At 38.9% G+C, this 23,735-nt stretch overlaps 1 protein-coding gene across 4 annotated transcripts in view; it reads left to right on the forward strand.

Moving 5' to 3' along the window:
* LOC132193385 (epidermal growth factor receptor) overlaps positions 1 to 23,379 on the forward strand; it is a 99,234-nt gene extending 75,855 nt beyond the window's left edge. For 3 of the 4 annotated variants that reach the window (XM_059614022.1, XM_059614023.1, XM_059614021.1), the window contains exons 2-15: positions 7,091 to 7,456; positions 16,645 to 16,980; positions 17,139 to 17,464; positions 17,633 to 18,132; positions 18,196 to 18,431; positions 18,494 to 18,626; positions 18,686 to 19,124; positions 19,181 to 19,491; positions 19,628 to 19,913; positions 20,009 to 20,291; positions 20,495 to 20,954; positions 21,189 to 21,619; positions 21,776 to 21,955; positions 22,017 to 23,379. In XM_059614022.1, coding sequence (XP_059470005.1) covers positions 7,159 to 7,456; positions 16,645 to 16,980; positions 17,139 to 17,464; positions 17,633 to 18,132; positions 18,196 to 18,431; positions 18,494 to 18,626; positions 18,686 to 19,124; positions 19,181 to 19,491; positions 19,628 to 19,913; positions 20,009 to 20,291; positions 20,495 to 20,954; positions 21,189 to 21,619; positions 21,776 to 21,955; positions 22,017 to 22,324 — 4,527 coding nt within the window. In that variant the 5' untranslated portion in view covers positions 7,091 to 7,158 and the 3' untranslated portion in view covers positions 22,325 to 23,379. The remainder of the gene's footprint in view (positions 1 to 7,090; positions 7,457 to 16,644; positions 16,981 to 17,138; positions 17,465 to 17,632; positions 18,133 to 18,195; positions 18,432 to 18,493; positions 18,627 to 18,685; positions 19,125 to 19,180; positions 19,492 to 19,627; positions 19,914 to 20,008; positions 20,292 to 20,494; positions 20,955 to 21,188; positions 21,620 to 21,775; positions 21,956 to 22,016) is intronic. The other variant, XM_059614024.1, reaches the window with a different exon arrangement.
* The last annotated feature ends 356 nt before the right edge of the window (positions 23,380 to 23,735 follow it).

A 23,735-nucleotide genomic window follows, 5' to 3' on the forward strand; every position in this document is an offset into this window, starting at 1 on the left:
TAAACTGGCTTAGTTTTCTGATCGGTTGCGGCTCAATTCGTGGCCGAATCGCGCAGTTTTGAGTTATCAATCAGCCAGCACGGTCAAAAAGCGTGAAGCGAGATGGTGTGTGTTTGTGCTGCAGAAATGCCGAAACGATGCTCGCCAAGCATGTAAAACGCCGATTAGCTCATTCCGTGTGATAATCCATGCAAAACAAAGCAACTCGCAAATCGCCTTTGCATACATATGAACAGTCGCATTTTTTTTTATCTCTCTCGGAGAGACGCCTGAGAGAGAGAGAGAAAGATGAAATATATATAAAAAGGTTCTGCCGCGGTTGAGCATAAAAATTCATCCCACATTACATTATGGCGGCCGGTGCTGCTGCTTTTGATACTATCTACTTATTATTTCTCCTAAAAGGCAGCATCGGGAAGGAAAAAAATATTAAACGTGACGTCACAAAGGGGCTATGAAATTCCTATGAAGATGATGTACCCGCAGCCGCGAGTGAGTGAGTTCGGCCGGCCATAAGAGAGAGGAGAGGAGCTCGTGAGTGACCCTCTCGCCGTGTGTATTCCCCTCAATATTTTATCCTCCTCACCTGCGTGATACCTGAACCAAGGTCGGCCCTGGCTCCAGGCATCCTCGCAGCATCCCTTCCCCGCCTCGAAACTTCTTCTTCTTCTTCTCTCCCCACGAGAAAGAGACGCTGCGCGACTCTTCACGGAAACAACACACTCACAAGTGTTTGTAATAATACGTGAGAGGCTCAAAATAATAATACACACTCCACTTCTCGCGCCGGCCGGTTCCGACAGACACTTTTCTTTCCTTCGTGTTTTGCATATCAAAGCGAGAGCGCGGAGAAGAGCTGACGGCCGCTCTACGGTTATAATTAAATACAAAATAATAATAATATGCGCCCGACTTGGTTTCTCTACGTGTAATTCAAAACTAAACAGCATCGAATTAATTCTGATTTATTCATCACAAATTTTTTTAGCCTTATAAACCGTCGATTTCGATCAAATTTTCTAGTTTTCAATAAAAGTTACTTTAGAATATATTATTTTTTTTATAACTGGCGAGTCTTTTTAAACAGCAATCAAAAAGGTTACATTATTTCGGAATGATCACTTCTAAATTTTCAATTTCTGAATTAATTTAAAACAAAGCGACTGCTTTAAGAACAGTTGATTTTTCAATTAAATAGTTTAAAAATGGGTTTTTAACTAATTTTGAAATTTATTTTCATTTGAAAAGTATAAATTTTACGGAATAATTAGTTCTACTGTGATTTTCCCTGTCCCTTTTCATTTCTTAAATAATTATTTATCTTTGATTAAAATTCAACAAAACGTAGGAATTAGGCTGGTATACTAATGAGCACGTAGTCCCTTCATCTCACGTTTACTTCATCTTTTTTTCTCCTTTATATTGTTAGTTTTTCACATGGCTTATACGTTAATGAGCTGTTAGTGTGTTCACACACAGATCATTAATTTGCCGCCGTGCCGAATTATTTTAACGACTGCCGTCGTCGGTTTTATTGTGCTCCATAAAGTCGGAGAGCAGTGAATTGAAGAAAACCGACCTGATATATACGAAACAAAAATCCAGACTTTAAAATAATATATTCTTCTCTCGTTAGTGAACCCACCCTTCTTTCGGCGGTCAGTTTCTGTGAAGGAATCAATAAAAATAGCTGCTCTTTTTGTGGGCATTCCGGGCCGACTTTGATTGGAAAACTTCAAGACTCTGCTTTTCCTCACTGCATAGACGCAGAGGGGAAGTTGGTTTGTATTATAAGTATAGGTCTGGAGGTGTTTGTGGCTCTTTTTCGATCAAAGATATCAGAGCAAGGTGCTGCTGACCGGCCCGCAGTGATAAACGCGAAGAATAAGAGAATAAGTGGTGCTCGGCTGGAAACGATGTATGACACAAAATCGTGCGCTCCGAAAATTAGCTCTGATTTCTGCTGTGTGTGGCCGCTCGAATCGTGATAAGCCGAGATCGCATCTCTCATTTTTATTCTTTCCTACACAATAATTGATGATGTTTCCGCCTACTGACAAAAGAACAAGGACCTTCTAGGAATGGGTGGTTTTCCCAATTTTTAATCTAAAACAACAAAAGCTAATTACTAAATTTGATAACTAATGCAAAAAAATCAAAATTTTTCACAAAGAGAAATGTAAAAAATAATTATCTCGGGACAGACATTTTTTAATTATTAGTGTCAGAAATTCAAAATGAATTTATTTTTTTGTAATAAAACAATTAAATCATAATTTTTCACAAAAATAAATAGTAAAAATAATTATCTAGGGAGATTTTTTAATAATAAGTTGAAACTTAGAGTCAGAATTCCACAAGAAATATAATTTTTTTGTAAAAAACAATTATACACATTTTCTTTCCATCCACATTTCAAAACCTCTGTCCTGTCACTTTTTGAAGCGCACAAATAATAAATCGGTTTCCAGCCCCCTTTTTATGAGGAATTCGTTCCGAGGGATATATTTTTCGCCATAGTTGCTTTATTAATTAAGAACCGCAGCAGGGGAGGCTGTTCGGAGTTCAGAGCCGACCTGAGAGGTGAAGTGACTAGCTTGAGAGGTGCCAGCAGCCACACTTTTAGCCTGCCTCTGCTCTATCATTAGGCTGCACCATTATAGTGCGCGCAAAGGCACCGCACTCTCCCGAAAGGGACTTGAATGTGCGCGCAGCAAACCTGTAATTATGATTCGGTGATGGCCGAGGAAAAAATGAAAATTATTCTCCGGCGGAGATAATGCGCGAGAGGAGTCGATCGCCGATGCAAATTAACGCATTTAATCATTTTGATGGCTGGGAATTAGCCGCGGAAAAGCTCAATAAAGCTCCAGCCATCAATCAAGCGAATTTTTTCAAAAAAAATCATTTCTTCCTCGTAATCGGGTCGACTTTCGTGAAAAATCGGCTGTCAGCAGGATTGTTGGAAATTTTAGATTTCTCACGCGCCGAAAATAGCCAGGTGATAATTTCCCAAGCAATTATTGACACAAATGATGCATGTAAATTGCCTGCTGCTCGTCCACATGATGAATTGGTTATTTTACGGCTCTCGTCGTCTCCTTTGTCCCGACACGAGGAGTTCTTCTCTCTGCATTCCTTTTCCACATGCGGTCGCCTTTTAATATTTCTAAATGTCCGACGATCTCTCTGGAGTGAGCCCTAATCATCCTCCGATTTAATGGTGTAAAATCGGACCCTTTGTTTCGGTTGAAAAATGCTCAGGGGGTCTGTCGAGAAGCATGTCGGCAGTTTTCGAGCAGACGCTACCAGAACCTCTGTCACCTGTCTTGTATACTCGGGTGATCTCGACGCTGCCCCCAGATAACTAAATTGAAATTGATGCCCTCTTGACAACCGTAAAACAAAAAAATAATCTTGTCCTGCTTTCAACGGCAAGTTAATTATCTCCACCAGAATGATGAAAATTATAAAATAACCTGCAGGATTATTATTTTAAATTTATCAAAATGAAGATCAGCGCCATTTTTATAGTTTAGAATCTTCTTTACCTTTTAAAATTTGAAAATCTTATTTCTTTTGTCATGTTAAACGATTTGAACGTTATATTTCCTTAAATGGGCCTCTTTTGATTTAGCTCTCTCGCATTGGGAACCGAGGCAAATTACGATCGAATTTTGTCTGTATATATAATTTGGACGGTTTTGAGGCTCGGTGATGATAGTGCAGACATGCAGCAGCCATAAAGCGATCGTTGTTTTTATTGTACAAACCGCCGCCTTGTGGTGCTCGCGGCGCAAGCCGGGACTCATTTAATATTCCGAATAAAAATAATGTAATATCGCACTCGAATTATTATGATCGTCATCGCAGGGCCTAGAGAGGGATTTTAATGAGCGGAATTTGAGGCAGGAATGTTGATTTTACTGCGAGCGATATCGTTTTATGGATCGTGAGCCATTGTTTTTACAATAAAAGCTGCGAACTCAAGCACAGGGGATGGAAACAAACCGACATTCCTCGCAGTCATCATTAATGAAAATCGTATATTTTATTTTATAATGCTATGGACGATGAAAAATAAAAAGTTTCCAGCCACGCAGCCGCTTAGTTAGGAGGAATTCTTCTCTCGAAAATGCCTTACAAGAGAGTCTTTTCTTTGGAAATCAGCAGGGGTGCATTTTTCAAATAGGAGTGCATCAGGTACCACAGGCGAGGAGGGTTGTCATGTAATATTTCACTGATGGCGTCCCACAATGCCTCGCTGCTCGGTCTGCAGCTAAAATCAATTTACGACAGGAGGGAAACAAAGCTTTTGCCCCCTCGAGCCACTTTTCGCGGCTCTCCGAAATTTTGTTTTTCCCCAAAAACGCAGACTGGCGCCAAACACTCACCTGGCGACGGAGTGAAAAAAATAAAAACAAGCTGACGATTTTCCTGAGCTGAAAATTTATGGCATTCTTCTCTCTTCGTCGATATATGGATGGAATATATTTATGTAAAAATGAATATTCTCTCAAGATGCCGCGCCGCCTCTGCTTTTTTGTCTGCGGTCAGAAATCAGAGACTGGCTTTGTGTCCACTTGCGTGTAAATTACACCTTTTGTTAAACGTGAATTATTACGGCGATGAATCACGGTTAATAACTCTCTCGCTAGCTCTGATGACCAGATTCGTTCCACGGGAGCATCTCTCTTCGAAATCGTTGCTCGCAGCTGATTAATGCCCGTCTTAATTAAAAAGAGCGGCTGAAAAAAAATCGCAGCGCAGAATTAAAAGCGAATTTAAAATGCATTAGGGAAACGCAAATATGGATTGGGCACATTATTCGGAAACCTATTATTACGCCGCGGGTGCGTAGGTGGGCCGAGATGCGAGAGGCATTAGCTAATAGCTCCGTGCAACATCTTGATCGGCTGGCGGCTGTAATTTATTTGGAGTATAACGCACACACAGGCAGATCGCAGATTAATCCTCTTACATTGTGTGTGCTGGTCCAGACGAGATCCATTGCTGCAGATAATTGCTTAAGAAAATGAGAAAACCTTCCAGGCAAAACTATAAAGGGATGCAAGAAACAAAAAATCAATTTAATTTTTGATATCAAGAAAAATATTTTTCATAACATTCCATCAGACTTTGAAATTCTGAAAAGAAAATCAATTTTTAGTTTTTGGAAAAAATTGTTTACATTTATTTATTTTTTCTTCTAATCGAGAGCCATGAAATTTTAATCAAAAACTTTCACTTCTGAAATTTCATTGAAATTTTCAAAGAAGATTGGATTTTTTTTCAATAATATCGAAATGTTCCTGACAATTTGAGACTTCAGAATGAGTAAAACTATTCCAAACCCTAGCGGCCTGCGACTTGAAGTACTCGGCCCAAAAATGTTTCAATATGCGTCTTTTTCTCGCAGATTATGAAAATCGTTCCACGAATATGGTCATGTGCGCGCTGCACGTCTCTCTCGTTATTGAGGAATTAGTGAGTCGTTCTTTCTCATTAGCATACAAAACCACACGGCACAATATATATTATTCGTTCCCAGACTTATTTCTATATAAGCGCCGAAAATCCGAGAAAAGTATGCCTATGCTCTTTTCTCGGCGCCTCTCACAAAAGACGCAGCATCCCCTGAGGAGAGCGCGGCCGTGATGAAGGTTGCCTTTATCTGACAGCAGCAACGCCCCCTACGCACGCCTCCCTTTTATTAGAATAAAAAAATACAACACTCGGCTTGGCGAGCGCATCACACTTACACATAACTAACGCCACTTGGCCCTGCTGTGAGTGGACCTGGCTCCAAATGTGAGTGCACGTGTTATAATTAAAATCGATTTTTACGCCTTGCTCAGATAAAAAAAAAACAGGGAGCGCCTGTTGAATGATAAAATATCAACTAAAATATCTGAACCACTGCAACTTTCTTCACTTCATCATTGAACTAAAATTATATTAGAATTAAAAACAATAAGACTTATTAATTTAAAAAATATTAGTTTAAAACCTCAAAAATTCATATTTAAAACGAAAAACTGATAATTGCTCTTTAAAAGTTAACTGCAACTGTCTTTTTATACAGTCATTAATTAATTGAATTAAATAATAGTAATTGCTGAATTATTTTATGTCAGTTGCCGATTTCATCACCGATAAAACAATCGTTTGAAACCAAGAAAAACTCTGTGAGCCGAAAAAATTAACACTCCAGAGACAAGAAAATCTCCGTGGGGGGGCACGGAAAACCTTGGTATAATTTTTTACTTCTCTCTCTTTCTCACTCGCGCAGTTATTAATTTGAAAATTAAAAAGATCTGTTCTCTCGTTCAGTGGCCGGTCTCTAATCCCTCGGCGGCTCCCAAAGAAATTATATTATTCCTTTAATTAAGCTCCGCAGCTATGTCATTAATAATTATCTCTGACCTTAAGGCGTGAACAAAAGGAGCAGCGTGCATTCCTTTGCTTCGAAATTACATCGCCATCGGGGCCCTCTCGAGACTCGCGCGCTCTTTTTTCCCGAAATTTCCTCCCAAATTACCATCACAAAAACGCACCGCGGCTACCGGTGCAGTTTAATTAATCGTTCCCTTTTCGGGCGCCCCCTTTTCTTCCCCAATCGCTGTGACGGCCGTGTAAAATCAATCGTCAGATTGTTTTCCCCTCTTGTTATACGCGCGCCTTCGGATGGGCCGATTTTCAAGGAAATTACCGCACAATAGCGAAAGGGTATCTCGCCGTCAGGCATTAAAAATCCGCTACCTGCGTAGGGGTCATAAAACGTGTGGATCCGAGCAGGAAAATCAGCGTGAAAAAAATATGTAACAAAAGGTGAAAATCTGCAATTCTGAGAAGATGTGAATAAAAAACATCAAATTGTAAATATTTAATTTTTAATAAAAAATTTCTTTATTAATTTTAAATTAAAAATCGAATCTCACGAGGAGAAAAAGGCAGTTTTAAATTATAAGAAATAAATAAAAGAAGGAAAATCCCATCCACATTCCCTATAAATCAAGTTTTATATTTAATTTATCTAAATATTTTTTATTTCGAACTGATTTTTAAATTTCTTTTGTGTTTGTTTCAGGCGGAGAAGGTTGAATATGGGAGGCGCGGCGCCCCTGCACAGGAGCACGCGCACGCAACCCGTGGCGCATGGCTGCTGACGAGCGGACCTGCTGCCCACCCCCGAGCCCTGCCTCCGACCGGAGGCGGTGGCGGGTCATGACTGTCCGATGGCGGGCGCCGAGCGCGTCGCACTGTCTGCTGCTTCTAGTCATTTCGGCGTGCTGCTCGCCAGTCCTAGCCAAGAGGAGCAACCACCACAACAACAGCGGCACCCAGAACACCAACCACCTCACCCCGAATGCCGCCCCCAGCCCCCCGCACCAGCAGGCGCCGCAGGTCTCCGTCAGTGCGGAGAGCGGCGGCTCAGAGTTTCTCAAAGGGAAAAGTGAGTTTCGAGAACAAAATAAAATGATATTTTGGAATGAAAACCCTCAGTTTGTTGATATATTGAAAATTGCAAAATATTTCTCATAACTTATATTTTGAAAAAAATTATAATAATGAACTGAAATAGGTCAATTTTTGTTGTCAATAAAGTCTAAATTTAACAAATAGCAAAATATTTTAAGACATTGAAAAAGTCAGAAAAAGTTAAAAGTTTATTCAAATTAAAATATCTTATGAAAGTCATGAAGAAAAAATAATATTTATTAAATTTTGAAAATTTTCAAACTTACTTAACTGAAATTTTTCCATAAAATCTGTTGTTATGAAAATTATTTAATCAGAATTGCATAAAAAAATTTATTGAAAAAAGCAAATGAGAACATTTTGAACTTATTCCTCTTAAATTAATAATAGAAAATAAAAATAAATGGTAAAACTTAAAAATATTGACAAATTTCAGTACTTTGAAATTCAAATTATAACAAACTGAGCGTTTTTACTTGTGATTTTTTCCTCTGTTGCCATTGATTTGATTGCGAGTGAATGTATGTCGTGTGAGAGTTTGTTGAGTTGCACCAGCGCCATGATTGGTACCAATATTACCTCGTCAAAGCCGCACAGAATGCATTTTGTCGCTCGCTCCTCTCTCGGAATTATATATGTTCTTGCACGCGCAGAAAAGAAAGAGTTGTCGTCGTCTTTGAACCGGACTCGAAACGACCGCGGCGACAATAAAACGCGACTTTTATATTTATTTTTTTTCTGTATTCCTGCGCAAGCAGTCGAGTAAATAAGCGAATAAAAGCTTTTCTTTCTTTGGACAAATACTATAGCTGGAGAACAAAGCGTCATTATTTGTCAGCGAATTGGCCATCGCGGCACAAGCTTGATCCGTGCCAATTGCAGTTATCCTTAAAAAAAGAAAAACACGGTGGCGCCACATTAATGGACGTTAAACGACTACTGATTTCGACCAAATTCCAACCGGCGGCCAAAATAACTCCTGATTCGCCTTAACCTCACACCAAGTTTAAAAAAAAAATAATATTATTTACGAGATGTACCACCGAGTGTCATCGCCGGTCGCTCGTCGAGCCCTTGAAAAATGACGTATCTCGTTACAGAACAACATCAGCACGTCGCCTTTTTATTGCTTTGAAATTGCTATCCAAGTACAATCTAAAGAGCCTCTCAGTGCCACGTGATTTCATTTTTATGTAGTAAAAAATATTATTCAAGGAAAACTTTTTAAATCAAAAGACACAAATTCTTATTTTTTTTATTCTCTAAGGAACTTTAATATGATTATTTTATTCTTGATTTAAAAAAAACCTAAAATTTCATTACTGATCGAAGGTTTACTTTTTTCCCGCCTAAAGTATTCAAGTATTGCTAATTTAAATTGATTTTGCTGAATCACTAAATTGGACCAGAAAATTAGCGACAAGAAATTAAATTTTAATAATTCTAATGATTTTGGCGGGAAAAGGTAAATCTTTGGTTAACCCCTAAAAATTTCAATATTGATTTCAGTAATAAAATTTTCTCTGCTTTGAAATTCAATTTATTTTGAATCAAATTTTTTTCGTGTGACAAAATTTAATTAAAATATTTTATCAGTCATTTTATCTGACCTGATTTGATCTCCTTCATTAGAGAGCAAAATTACGTCTCCCACGGTGGCGTCTTCATCGTTGTTGTTGTTGTTCAGGAGCCGTCGGAACAAATTGAAGAAAGTTGCTGCCGAGTTATGCGAGTTCTCTTCTCTAGCTTGATTCCTTTTTAAGTGCTCCCCATTAGATCACATCACTGGTCGCTCTCTCGAGAAAGAGCAATTTTCCTCCCAAACCGCAGAGGCCACCCGTAAGAAGAGACTTTGGTAATTTGGGCCCCGATTTTATGGCCAAACACACCAAGAATGAGATTATTGCATAGCGCGGCTCTCTCGCGTGACACGCAATTGCACCGAGAGCAATAATTGTTCTCGCGGCGCGTTTTTCCTCTTGGGAGAGAAGAACGAGAACGTGCGGAAAGATTTGCACGAGTTGCCAGCGTGGAATCGGAACTGTGCGTTGAGGCCACCAACCTTTTCCAATAACTAAAAACAATAAACAAATAAAAATAGCTTAGGATTATTTTACGCAATTTTTGGGATGGTGGAAAATTTGTTTTTAAATAATTAAACAATAGAAAATAATTTTTTGAGCAAAGAAGAAAATCAGTCATATAATTTTTGGGGAGTCTTTTTCTTCATGATTTTTAAAATAATACAAAATTAAATACATTTTGATTTAGAAAGTTAAAATTGTAAAAAAAAAAATTAAAATAAAAAAATCTGACGTTTTCAGAAAAGACACAAAAATGTTTAGTTGTGACAAAGTCTTAAAAGCTGCTTGAGTGAACTTGGGAGAAAATTAAAACAACATTTCTTTCAAAAATGTCCAATTGCTCTTGTAAATTACCAAAAATAAATCAAATACAAGATTCTCCTGAAAAATCCTAACGGCATTTTATTATTGTTTTTCTTTAAAGGCCAAAAGGGATTGTAAAACAGCAAAAGTCTCTATATTTAAAAAGAGATTTCGCGTTGATAGAGCTGTAGAGTTTATATACAATTTGAGAAGAATGCGCCCAAAAGTCCTAAGGGGAATTCCAGCATCTCCACCAAAAAGTGTGCGATTGAGATTTTAATTAAAAGTGAGAATAATAAAACAGAGTCTCTCTCTCTGGATGTATTGGGAGCACAAAAGGCTTATTGTTCTTATCTTTTGATGGCCCTCTCGCGCATCATTCCCATGAAGAGAGCGCGCGGTTGTGTTTTGTTGTTGCTTTTTTTTATTCCAAGCCCGGCAGAAGAAAAGAATCTAATCAGGGCCCGAAAACGTGTAGACTCGATCCTTCCACTCTCCTCCTCTAACGAAGCTAACGAACAATTTCTGCCCTACAGCATTGTCGATACCTCGAATTGATGGAGAAAACAATAACGCGGATGAGATCTTACAGAAATATGATGACTCGGCGCATTCGCCTCTCTTACCCCTGCATGCGTGCAACCCCCGCTTTGTTCCCAGAGAGACTTTCGTGAGCCGAAAGTCACAACAAATGATTTCCAAAAGAATCCGATTGTCAGGATCGAGAATAGTGAAAAAGAGCCAGGCATTGTTTTTTAAGGCTGATGTCATCACAGACTCATGCCTTATTAGATTTAAAAGTTTTAAAGTAAAAAAATTATACATTAATAAATTTTAAATGTTTATGATTGGATATTTTTATTTAATTTAGATTATTTAATTATATTAAATTTGAATTATTTAAAATTTATTAACTTTTCTTTTTTTATGCTTACAAGTTAAGTTTTAAAGTAATATTATTACATAACTTTAATTTTTCATAATATCAAAGAAATTATAAACTTTTCTAGGCAACATAAAATGCATTAAATATGTGAAAATTTGATAAATTGTTAAGAGGCTAGTAGACAAGATCGCGTTTAAGTAATTAATTATCAGAGATTCAATACATATAATAATTCTTATGATGAAAATGATAGTATATTGAAATAAAATTTTCATAATAATAATTATTTAATGTTATTTTTTATAATTTTTCTCACAAAATTGTTCATAGTGAATGATTTTGTGAAAAATTTTAAATTTGTTTTATAGTTAATAAAAAAAAATATAATTTGCAACGAAATTCTTTGAAAATTCATGTTATCATTTGATTTTAGAATCAAATTATGGAAATAAAGAACTATTTTATGCTATAGAAGTATTGCAAATAAATAAAAATAACCAAATTTATTATTGAAACAAATAATGAAGTTAAATATTTGCTGTCGCATTTGTTTATGAAAAATCGGCGGGAGAGAGTGCGCGGTAGCCTTGGTTGTGCCAACAAAGGGTTCGATATTTATTAATTTCGCTCTCGGTATGCATTTGTGTTCTGCTGCCGCGAATGTACATAAAAGGCCGTGTGATGAGGATGATGATGATGTAAATTTTTCCCCTTTGTTCCACCATAGCTCTGCTCGTCATGATTGGAAAACGTGATGATTTCTGGCATTCTTCCGCGTGGGAAAGCAGAACCCGGACACTTTTCGACTCCTATGTTGTATCGAAAATAAAAATAAGAAAACAAATTCACGACCCGAGTAAAAAATAGGATAGTAAAAATATTTCTGCCTTGTCCGAGCGCGACGCGCCGCCGCGAGTAATTAATGTCGGTAATTACGCGATGAATTTTACGATTGCTACGAAAAATTCGCCGGCCGTTAAGTGCGTTTTTTTTGTGCCGGCCGCGGCAATAAATACATCTCGAGATGCTGCGCGGCTCCTGAGCGTTTTTACCGGCCTATCGTAAATTTTTCGCCGCGAATTAACACAGCCGCGCTCCGCAGCGGTAATAATAATTATTATCATTAAAAATGCCGAGTGCTGCACGCCGGCCGCCGCGAGAGATATAAAATTTTTAGCATCGTTTCGCGAAACAAAAGAACTTTTTCGGCCGGCAGGTGTTGCGATGCGCGGCCGCAAATGTTCTGCATTGCAAAGTAATTGGCCGACCGGAGGAATAAAACGTATTACATAACTGGAGGGAATAAATTCAGCCGATCAAATTACAGCACATTTGAGCGTGAAGGAAATTTACGAGCCCCAAAAATTATCAAGTTTTGGATTTAAATTTGTATTTTATTTTTTAAGATGGTCTTCAATTTCTGTTGTGAAATTTAATAAACATTACATTCGATATATTTTAATTTATTCAAAATGTTTAAATATTAATGCAGTTCTGACTCAAGATTAACATAAAATAATTATTTTTTAAATTAGGCTTTGTCGTAAAGCCAAACTTTAACCGAATTTTTACTACCAAGAATTTTCAGTGGAAAATATATATAAACGATTTTTGCCTGGATTATATAAGTATTTTGCCTATGTTGTTTACTTATAAATAACAATATTGTCGTTTTTCTTTTCAAATTTAATTTTTAAAATAAGAAATTTGTGACAAAATGAAAAATATTTTATTTTATACTGTAATATTACATAATATTTTATCTTTAATCACAAAAAATTACTCTATTGTTTTTGTAAATCAAAATTATATAAAAAAAAATTTGATATATCTAAAAATTTTAAAAGCTTGATCTATAAAATTAATTTATTTTTCAACCGATTTAGTTATTGATCTGGAAAGTTGATTTTTAAAATTCCGGAGATCTTTCGAGCTGTCAAAGTGGAATGAACATTTGATCCTCGCATGCACTTAATAATAACACGCACTTTCAGTTCTGAACGCGCGACACTGTCGACTGAGCGTTTTCCAGCGACTGCCCTGGAATTTTGATCCAGCAGGTTGCGTTCTTTCGCGGTCGGGCGCGTCCTCTTTTTCTTCTTCTTTCTCCTCCTCTCTCATTTATTTATTTATTTATTTTGAAACGGAGCAAAGTGCGTTCAGCAGGTTTGAAATAAATAATTTCATTATCCGATATCGCAGCATCCAGAATGACAATATGTCAGATTATTCTCCGAGTCGGCTGGCAACTTGATTGCGTCTCAAATGTGACAGGCCGGCAACTGCTTGTCAACCGGACAGCCCGGCCTAAGCACCTCGCCGCTTTTTTCTCTCGGCGGCGTGACATTTTTTGTGCGGTTCTCGAATAATTTCTCTCGGGGCGCAGATAAGATCCCTGCTTTGCTCTGCTGCGGCCAAGCAACAAAGGCTTTTTTTGTATTCATTTTCACGAGACCGCAAACTTGATATATATTCTTATGCATATTCCGGGATATGACAATTTCTCTCGATTTTATCGGAAATTGACGGCCACCCAAAAGTGGAAAGGACAAAAATTTTAGGAAAAAAATTTATGTACTAAACGTCGCCGGCCATTAGTTTTGGCGGCCGAGCAAGACCTTCGGATTCTTCTCGAGCGACGGAATGCCGCCGTTTGTTCGTCAGCAGCGAAATAAAAATTTTTGCAATAGAATGGAGTTGCAAGAATGCGATGCTGGTCATTATCTCGTGCGTCTCGAGAACGAGAGCAAAATTGCAGCGTCGAAATTATGGTGCTCCTTTCATATATATAAATTTTTTTATCCATTGTTACGAAATCTCCATCCGATCGTCTCAACCTTTGGTCGGATTATTGCAAATATTGCTTTAAGCTGTGCTGGAAAATTAAAATGTATATTTTTTTTTTATATCGACTTTTTCCTCTCTCTCAAAATTTAAAAGCAGCCGCGGAGATAAGTCACAATAAATTAGAATGTGCTTTTAGTGCGGCGAATTATAATCTGCTAAATGCGAGATGATGATGACGACCTCAAACGGCCACTCGCGCTCCTCCAAGTACAACTTCTTGTGTGCGACTCGCCGCGGCCACTTTTATTGCTCTTTGCGTCCAGCCATTCAAATCACAATTAAAATTCGCGGACTTATCGGAAATTGAAATAAATATTTCCTCAATCAATCCAAGGCTAATAATGTAATAAATTTTAAGTAAGATATTTTATGTAAATTATGTAAAGTCTGTACGAAAAGAGACTTTTGTTTTTAATTTTGCTAAATAATTTATAATCTATTCGAGACTTAAACTATTATGTAAAATTTTATGTTCATTTTTTAAATTATTTTAACATTGGTATTACTTTTACTTTATAGTGAGTAATTTATTATTTAAGAAGAAATGTTTTAATTTTTTCTTTTAGTTCTAAAAAATGAGACTTTGCCACTTGAGTCAATTTGAAATTTGCAATAAATTTAAATATAAATAAAGTCATTCCTGGGTGAGACTTAGTACCCTATTTTTATTATCTCTCATATTGGAACATGAAAAATCATTTACGCGCAGTGTGGTGCCCCTGTTAAACACTTTGTCGAACGATTTCATTTCGCCACTCACTCACCAGCCTTCTTGCAAAACGCTTTAAACCGAAGTTCTCATTTCGATCTTTCATATCAATGAGCCGAGGCACTGCATGATTTATAACCGTGTACTCGTCCATTCCCACGTAAGAACCCTTCTTTTCTTTCTCTCTCTGGCTGCGGAGAAGAAAAAGGTCCCGGCGAAAAATAAATTATTATTTCGGTTTATCAGAAAAACATGGCGTTTAATGGAATACTTGAAAAAGAGCAATAATGGATTAAGAGGTCCGCCGCCGATTTATATTTTTTGCGCATCGGGCAATAAAAATGCGCGGGTAAAAGCATTGAGAGTGTCATTGACGCGCTCTTATTGGGCCACACCTTTGTGTGAGTATGCATGAATGGAGCCCAACTCGTCCACTTCGAGACTCGCCAAGGATAAAAATTCATGCACGAGTACGTATAGGTCCCTGCAATTAATTTAAATACGGCCAAGTGCAAATATTGAATCGTGGCATTTTTCTCGTCTCTGCTCTGTTTGTGTATTTTCGGCGCAGGTGAGCCGCGCGGACAAATATTTGCGCCGTGTTTTCTAAAAAATTTCGGCGACTCATCTCTCGTCGAGACCGAATTCATTTCGGCTTTTACGCTTTGTCACTCTCTTCTGATAATCCGGCGGAATAAGAGGGTTTTTAGTTTTTATTAAGGTGCCGCGACGCTTAATCGCTCATTAATTGATAATAAAAAGTTTTTATGCGTCCACCGGGCGCTGAGGTTTAATGTGGGAAATCGGAGGAATTCGAAATTTATGACGATCGAATCAAATGAGTGACGACTTTCGGAGACCAAGGTTGTTTGGCGGCTCCGAAATTATAATTCTGTTTGGACCGAAAGACTGCGTTTTGTTGATTTTCATATATTCATGCGGAGAATAAAATGCAAATTTTGCCACATAGGTTATGAAGTGTTTACACAAATCTATAAATAAAATCTATAAATTTTTGTTTAAGCAGAATTTTCTAGTGGCCAGAGCAAGAAAAACAGATCTGAATAAAATTATTGAAATTTAAAATTTAAAATACTAACTAATACTTACTAATTTACTCTCATTATTTTTTCGTAATGCAACTAGTTTTTTTCCAAATTGAATTATTTAATTTTAATTGGCATAAGATCAGCTGAATTGAAATTTAAAGTGATAAAAATTAGTCAAAAGTACTAATTTCTTATTATAAAGTTTGTTGATCCATTTATTAATTTAGAATCCTTGAATTGCCAAAAGTTACATCAATTTCTTAATTTTAATTTGGAATATTTGAAAAAATCTCAGATATTTCAAATACATACGCATTTTTAAATTCAGTTGCTTTTTTTAGATTTCATTATGAAAACTGAAAACTTTGCCTTTCATCGAATTTTCTGATTAAGTTTTTAATTAAATTTGTTTTTTAGACTCATTTCAAATTTCTGGACGTCCAAAGAAAGCTAAAATTCGCGAGTCTAGTTATTTTCAAAGGAATGCAAACAAAGGTTTCTTTTCTTTGTACATTGCAAAAAAAGCTATAAAAATAATAGAACGTTCTGTTTACTCGGAGAGATAAGAGTGCGAACTTTCACGTACGCGCAGGCCTCGAGGCTTTTTTCTTCCTGTTCGCGGTACAGCGGAGGAAAACCGCTCATTGCAATCTCGGAGCTCAACACATCTCTTGACATTTTCGTTTCGAGTTTGTTTTTTTCTTGTACAAGGAAAATTGTCGCTGCTGTAGTTTCCCAAGAGATAAACACACACTGCTCTCCGTGTAGAGAGAGATGTAGTGAGAAAGAAAGAAAGAAAGAACGCATGAATAATGGCCAAGTGCCGCGGCTGAAATGTAGCACGTCATGAGATTGCTCCATGCTAATGGAGAAGGCAAAGCTCACATTTTCCGAGAATCACGTGCACACAGGTGGATAGTCGGCTCACCTGTGCTGCTTGATTTTATAAATATTTTGCCTCGAGTGCATGCGAGCTTGGAATAAAAATAAACGGCGTGCATAATACGGCTGTAGCGCCACCGGCGATTCCTTTTTATCAAATTGAATGCGTGGATAAGTAATTCCCCTGCACCGCATTCCAATGGATCGCAGTTTATGGGAAAACAACTAATTGCGTAACGAGAACTGAAATCAACAAAAAATATTTTCTATTCGTCGATGATAAAAAAAAAATAATGTAATTAGAACAGTGGTGCAATTATTTTGGATTTTTATTAAAAATATCAAAAAATTTAGCAAAAAATTAATTATTTGACTAAAATGAAATTAATTTTGTGTTTGCAGTTTGTATTGGAACGAATGGAAGAATGTCGGTGCCCTCGAATCGAGAGCACCATTACCGCAATTTGCGCGACCGGTACACGAACTGCACATACGTGGACGGCAACCTGGAACTGACCTGGCTGCAGGACGAGGACCTCGACCTGAGTTTCCTCAGCCTGATCCGCGAAGTGACCGGCTACGTGTTGATCTCGCACGTCGACATCAAACGCATCGTCCTGCCCAGTCTGCAAATCATCCGCGGGCGGACGCTGTTCAAGCTGAACGTCCACGACGACGAGTTTGCGCTGCTCACCACCCTGTCCAAGATGCACAACCTGGAATTGCCCGCCCTTAGAGGTAATAAACAATTTTGATCTGAAATTATCTTGAAATACTTTCAAATTACTAAAAAAGACAATTCTTTTGTAATTTAAAACTCTTTCAACTTGTAGAAATAATTTATTTTGTAAGATTGGCATGATTTTCAAGTAAAGAAATCTCTCACTTTGTCTCAGACATCCTGGCCGGCAGTGTGGGCATGTTGAACAACTACAACCTGTGTCACATCAAGACGATCAACTGGGACGAGATCATCACCGGCCCGAACGCCCGCTACGTCTACGCCTACGACTTCCCGAGCCCCGAACGCAAATGCGCCCCGTGCCACGAAAGCTGCGAAGCTGGATGCTGGGGTGAAGGACCGGAAAACTGCCAACGCTTCTCCAAGATCAACTGCAGCCCTCAGTGCCACCAGGGCAGGTGTTTCGGGCCCAAACCCAGGGAGTGTTGCCATCTTTTCTGCGCCGGAGGTTGTCTTGGACCGAAGCAGAGCGATTGTCTCGTAAGTTTAATCAAAATTAATTTAAAAGAAGATTTTAATTTGCCATGATGTTTCCAAAATGAAACAAATTTGTATTGTTATTATAAAAGAAATTAATTTTGTAACTATAATTTTAATATTATTTTGACAAAATGAAACAAATTTTTTACTGTAAAAATTTTATTCTAGGCTTGCCGCAATTTTTATGACGAAGGCACCTGCAAGCAGGAGTGCCCGGCCATGCAACGTTACGATTCCATAACCTACTCGTGGGTGACAAACCCTGCCGGAAAGTACGCCTACGGAGCCACCTGTGTCAAGAACTGCCCTGAGCACCTTCTGAAGGACAACGGCGCCTGCGTTCGATCCTGTCCGTTGAACAAGAAGGCCGTCAATGGCGAGTGCGTCCCTTGCGACGGACCCTGCCCCAAAACCTGTCAGGGTGACATTTCTGTCCACTCAGGCAACATTGACACTTTCAAAGACTGCACCGTCATCGAAGGCTCTCTGACCATCTTGGATCACACCTTCTCAGGGTATCAGCACATTTACGACAACTTCACCTTCGGCAAGCGCTACGCGGGAATGCACCCTGACCGACTGGAGGTCTTCAGCACCCTGAAGGAAATCACTGGATACATGAATATCCAGGCGTTCCATGAATCTTTTACCAATCTCTCATACTTTAGGTAAAAAGTTTATTTTAATTCAATTATTGAAATATTTATTAATTTATTTATTATTTTGTATAGAAATCTGGAGTACATTGGCGGTCGCACACTGACTGAAATGTTTGCTGCGTTGTACATTGTCAAGACTTCACTCAAGTCATTGGGCTTGAGGTCCCTGAAGAAGGTTTCTTCTGGCGCCGTTTCCATCATCGAAAATAGAGACTTGTGTTTCGCCGACGGCATCAATTGGCAGTCCATAAAGAAATCGGTTGAACACGAAATCCTCCATTCCAACAACAAAGACCCAAAAGCTTGTGGTAGGTTAAAAGTTTATTAAATTCAGAACATTTTTCTCATCTCAATTCTTATTCATTTATAGAGAGGGAAGGCCTAGTTTGTGACAAAGAATGTTCCAAGGATGGATGCTGGGGTCCAGGCAACGAAAATTGCTTATCTTGTGCCAATTACCAAATGGGAAGCAAGTGCATTCACGACTGTGAATCAATTCAAGGGTGAGTTATCAATCTGAAATATTTGAATAAATCTAAACATGCTTTTTTTCAATAATTAGGATTTACAAAGACAACTCCAAAATCTGCAAACTCTGCCATCCCGAGTGTCAGGACACTTGCAATGGTCCGGGTCCAGGAAACTGCACCCGTTGCAAGAACGTCCGTGATGGTCCATTCTGCACCCAGTCATGTCCAGACAGCAAGTACATCTCGCCGAGCAATGAGTGCAAAGAGTGTCACGCCAACTGCGTGTACGGCTGCGATGGGCCCGAAAACACAATAGGCAAGAATGGATGCGTCTCCTGCGAAAAGGCCATCATAGGAGATGTCAATGTGGAGAGTTGCCTGCACAAAAACGAGTCTTGTCCCGAAGGCTACTTTTACGAATGGGTCGGACCTCAAGAACAGGGTCCTCTCAAGCCCTTGGCCGGAAAGGCCATCTGCAGAAGGTGCCACCCTAGATGCAAGAAGTGCACTGGTTTTGGTTTTCACGTTCAGGTGTGTAAAAAAAAAACTTATTAAATTGGCATATAAATTAATTAACTTTGCTTCAGGTTTGCCAAGAATGCACCAAGTACAAGAGAGGTGAGCAGTGTGAGGACGAATGCCCGACGGACCACTTTGTCGACAACGTCACTCAGGAATGCGTCCAGTGCTCTTTGGAGTGCAGAGGTTGTCGAGGACCAAAAAGCAGTGACTGCTTCAGCTGCCGCAACTACAGGATCTACCAAGACGGTGTGAATGGTGACAACACCACAGCTTTCAACTGCACCAGCAACTGCCCGGACAACATCCCACATAAGATCTTCCCACCGTCCGGAGACCCTTACTGCTCTGTTGAAGCTCTGCAGACGACCTTGCAAATGTAAGTATTCTCTCATTTCTTAAAAATTAAAGATTTAAATGAGAACAAAATATTACAAAATAAAGCGATTTATGAATTTTTATACTTTTTATTTTACATTTTTGCGAGACTAATTTTCTACCTTTTATTTTATCAGGGGGTCAACTGACAGTTTCACTGCGGTCGTGGCTGCAGTCACGGTTTGCGTTCTGCTGCTCATTGTTGTCGCTGGAATTTTCATCTACCACTGGCAGAACAAGGTCCTGAACAAGGAAAACGCCGTCAAGATGACACGGGTGTTGGCTGGAATCGATCGGGAAGACAATGAGCCTCTCAGACCGACCAATGTCAAACCCAACCTGGCCAAGCTGAGGATCATCAAGGAGGCGGAGATGAGGCAGGGTGGCGTCATGGGCTTCGGAGCTTTTGGCACCGTCTACAAGGTAATTTGAAAAAAAAAAATATTTTTATCAAAGTGGCCAAATAATAAAAATTAAATTTTATCCGAAAATATTCACTAATTTTTTTTCTTCTCCAGGGTGTCTGGATTCCCGCTGGTGAAAATGTGAAAGTACCTGTGGCGATCAAGGTGTTGCGCGAGGGTGCCGGCAACAGCACCAAGGAATTCCTCGACGAAGCCTACATCATGGCCAGTGTTGAGCACCCGAACCTGTTGAAGCTTCTGGGCGTGTGCATGACCTCCCAGATGATGCTGGTCACCCAATTGATGCCTCTGGGCTGTCTTTTGGACTACGTTAGAAAGAACAAGGACAAGATTGGCTCCAAGCCTCTGCTCAACTGGTGCACTCAAATTGCCAAAGGTATAATTTTATTTTTATTAACCAAAACGCAAACTTAAAAAGTGATTGAATTCCCCAATTGTCTGATAAAATGCGTATTTTAATGTAATTTGGGAGTTTCTAGTTCAAAAATTTCAAAAAAAATTTATAAATTTTTCCAACTTGTTTTCTTTTTTTAAATTAAAATATTCCTAAAATGCTAATTTTCCATTGATGATTTGCAGGAATGGCTTATTTGGAGGAGAAGCGCCTTGTGCACCGCGACCTGGCAGCCAGGAACGTTCTTGTTCAGACGCCTAACTGTGTTAAAATCACTGACTTCGGTCTGGCCAAGCTGCTGGACATCAACGAAGACGAGTACAAGGCCGCTGGAGGCAAAATGCCCATCAAGTGGTTGGCCCTGGAGTGCATCCAGCACAGGATCTTCACGCACAAGAGTGACGTCTGGGCTTTCGGAGTCACTGTGTGGGAACTCTTCACCTACGGAGGCCGACCGTACGAGCACGTCTCGGCCAGGGACGTGCCGGACATCTTGGAAAAGGGCGAGAGACTGAGCCAACCCAGCATCTGCACCATCGACGTCTACATGATCATGATCAAGTGTTGGATGATCGACGCGGACAGCAGGCCAGCCTTCAAAGAGCTTGCCGACGAATTTGCCAAAATGAGCCGAGACCCTGGAAGGTAAAAATCTCAAATTATAAAATTTATATGAAATTGTTTGAATGCTCTGCTTCAATTAATTGTTAAGAATAAATAGTAATTTATCAGAATAATCAACCATTGAATTCAGAATCAAGAAAAGTGACTGATTTTTATCTTAAAACTTCCTGAGGCTAAATTTAATTTTTCAAGAATTTTAATTTAATATGCAATATTCTTCAAATTAATAAATTGATTTAATATTTTTCTTCGCAGGTATTTAGTCATTCAGGGTGACAAGTTGATGCGCCTTCCATCCTTCTCGCCGCAAGACCAGCGAGAAATGATCCAGAGCCTTTCCTCGGCCATCGGCGGCTCTGAAGCGGTCGTTGACGCCGAAGAGTACCTGCAGCCGAGTCACTCGAGGGGCATCGTGCCCAACTCGACCTCGTCCACAATGTCCGTTGGCAGCGGCTCCTCCCCTCCCAACACCCCCACTAAGAAGTGGTCTGTCGCCGGAAGTGTGGTCGGCGGCGCGGCCTCCATGGTGGCCGAGTCGCCCATTCCGCCCAACTGGGACGCCCTGAGGTACGGCGGAAGTCAGCTCAGTTACCCCAGCAGGCACCACATACCACCCAGCCTGATGGGCTCGGAAACCACTGACCAGAGCAAATACTGCACTGACCCCATGAAGATGTCTGATAAAGGTAAGCTGAAGAATAATAAAGTGGAAATTTTTTTAAATTAACTAAAAAAACATTTAATTTAAAATTGGAAAATATTTAAACTTTTAACAAAAATGTATAATTATAAAATATATTTAAAACAGTTAATTAAAAATTGCTTCTATTTTTAATTTGCAGATGACTGCTTTGACTCTGCCATGTCAATGAGCCGCCAAGCACAAATCGGCACAAATTTGACGCTGGACTTGCCCCTCGACGAGGACGACTACCTCATGCCTCAACCACCTCAGGCGTCTGTAGCCGTGGCTTCAGGCAATCAGGCCTACATGGACATTCTGGACGGATCCAAAATGCCTGGTGAGAATTGGCAATTCCCCAAATCTGGTTCAATTTTACTGATTTCAATATAATTTCACAGAAAATGTGATTTACACCAACTGTCCGGACTTCAACCCGATGGCGGGAAAGACAATCACCAGCGTGGACAATCCTGAGTACATCATCGGTCAAGCCGCACCTCCTGCAGGCATCGCCAGACCTCCCATCTCGGACGCCAACTGCGTCGGCCTGCCGATTGTGGCGCCCAACGGCGGCCTTCCAAGGTACATGACGACTCAGCGCTCATCCGAGGAGGAGTCGGACCACGAGTACTACAACGACTTCGACCGGCTGCAGAGGGAACTGCAGCCGCTCAAGCCGCTCAGACGCAACGAAACGACCGTCTGAGTTGTGGACAGAGACCACTTGATTGTGCCTGTGACTTAATTTTCCGAAGGGACCACAAGTGTTTATATTGAGTGTTTTGAATTGAGAGGATTCTTTATGGTAATCTTAAAAACGGACCCACGAAAGTGAGCGTGTTCTCCAGTGAGACTTGTGGAGTTTTTGTTAGGGAATTTATAAAAAAAAGTGCAAGTCTTGTTGCGGAATTATATTAACTGAATGAAGAAGTGGTGTTTCGGCCTCTCCGCGAGCCGTCCGGGGCCAAATTTGTTAATTTTATATATGACTTCAAAGATCGTTTGATAAATAATCTTGATCATGGCGTGTAACAAAAGAAAAAAAATTTAATTAAGTGCCATGAACAGGTAGTCTGTGATACTGATAGAAATCATCGTAATTTTTGTATTAGTCTTTGGTAATAATCGCGCTTCGACACCTTAATTTCCAAGACAAATTAATTCATTAAAAGCGCGATCAAGAAAATTCCCGCAATTTTCAACGTACAAAATAAAAGTGTTACTCTCCTCCAAGCAATACTAAGAAATTTGTTGCTACTTCAGTCCGATCAGGCTACTTAAAATAACACAGTGAATGAATATTTTCCAAAGTAAAACGCTTTGATCTGAAATCGTGACATTCACAAAAAATATTTTATATATGATGTGTCAAAAATGTTTTGGAGAAAGGAAATTTTAACGACCAACGAATTTTAACATTCTCAACAATTTCAATATTACGTCGTGTGCCATTCCGTTGTTGTTATCAAATTAATTAATTATGCTGCGAGGTTGTGTGTATATTTATGAGTAAAAAATCTATTATAAACAGAGAAATACTGATGCCTACTCATGTAATTTTTCTATTGATGGTTTTGTGACAAACTGATCTTGATCTTCCAGCCCGCACACTGGGCCGATTTTAATAATTTTATCTTTTACAACGTGTAAATGTGACATAAATGTGTATTTTATGAAGAAACTTTTATGGCTCTATTGTCATGACTCTGTTGTATATAGAAAGCTATTTCTGTAGAAAAACACAAATAAAATTCATTAATGAAACAAGCGGATTTTTATTGGAGAAAGAAAGCCATAACGTTATATTTTTGATTGAATATCAAGTTTAATTTTTCCAATCATTAAAATTGTGATTAATTAGTTGTTTTCCGGCAAAGAAAGTTCATTTGGCAACATGGAATAAAAATAAAGATAATAATTCACCTAATTAATTCATTTTATAAATTATTGTTCAATACCGCAGCTACGGAAATTCTGGGGGAAAAGGTAATAAGAATATTAGATTGAATTAAATTAAATGTACATTTTTTATTTAGGAACCAATTTGTTTTATGCAACCTGTCATGCTCCAAGGCAATGCGGATAGCATAAAATTTTTTAAAGAGGATCCGTCATCG

This window comes from Neocloeon triangulifer, unplaced genomic scaffold (assembly GCF_031216515.1).
Source record: "Neocloeon triangulifer isolate White Clay Creek 2 clone unplaced genomic scaffold, ASM3121651v1 ptg000004l, whole genome shotgun sequence".
NCBI classification, from domain to species: domain Eukaryota; kingdom Metazoa; phylum Arthropoda; class Insecta; order Ephemeroptera; family Baetidae; genus Neocloeon; species Neocloeon triangulifer.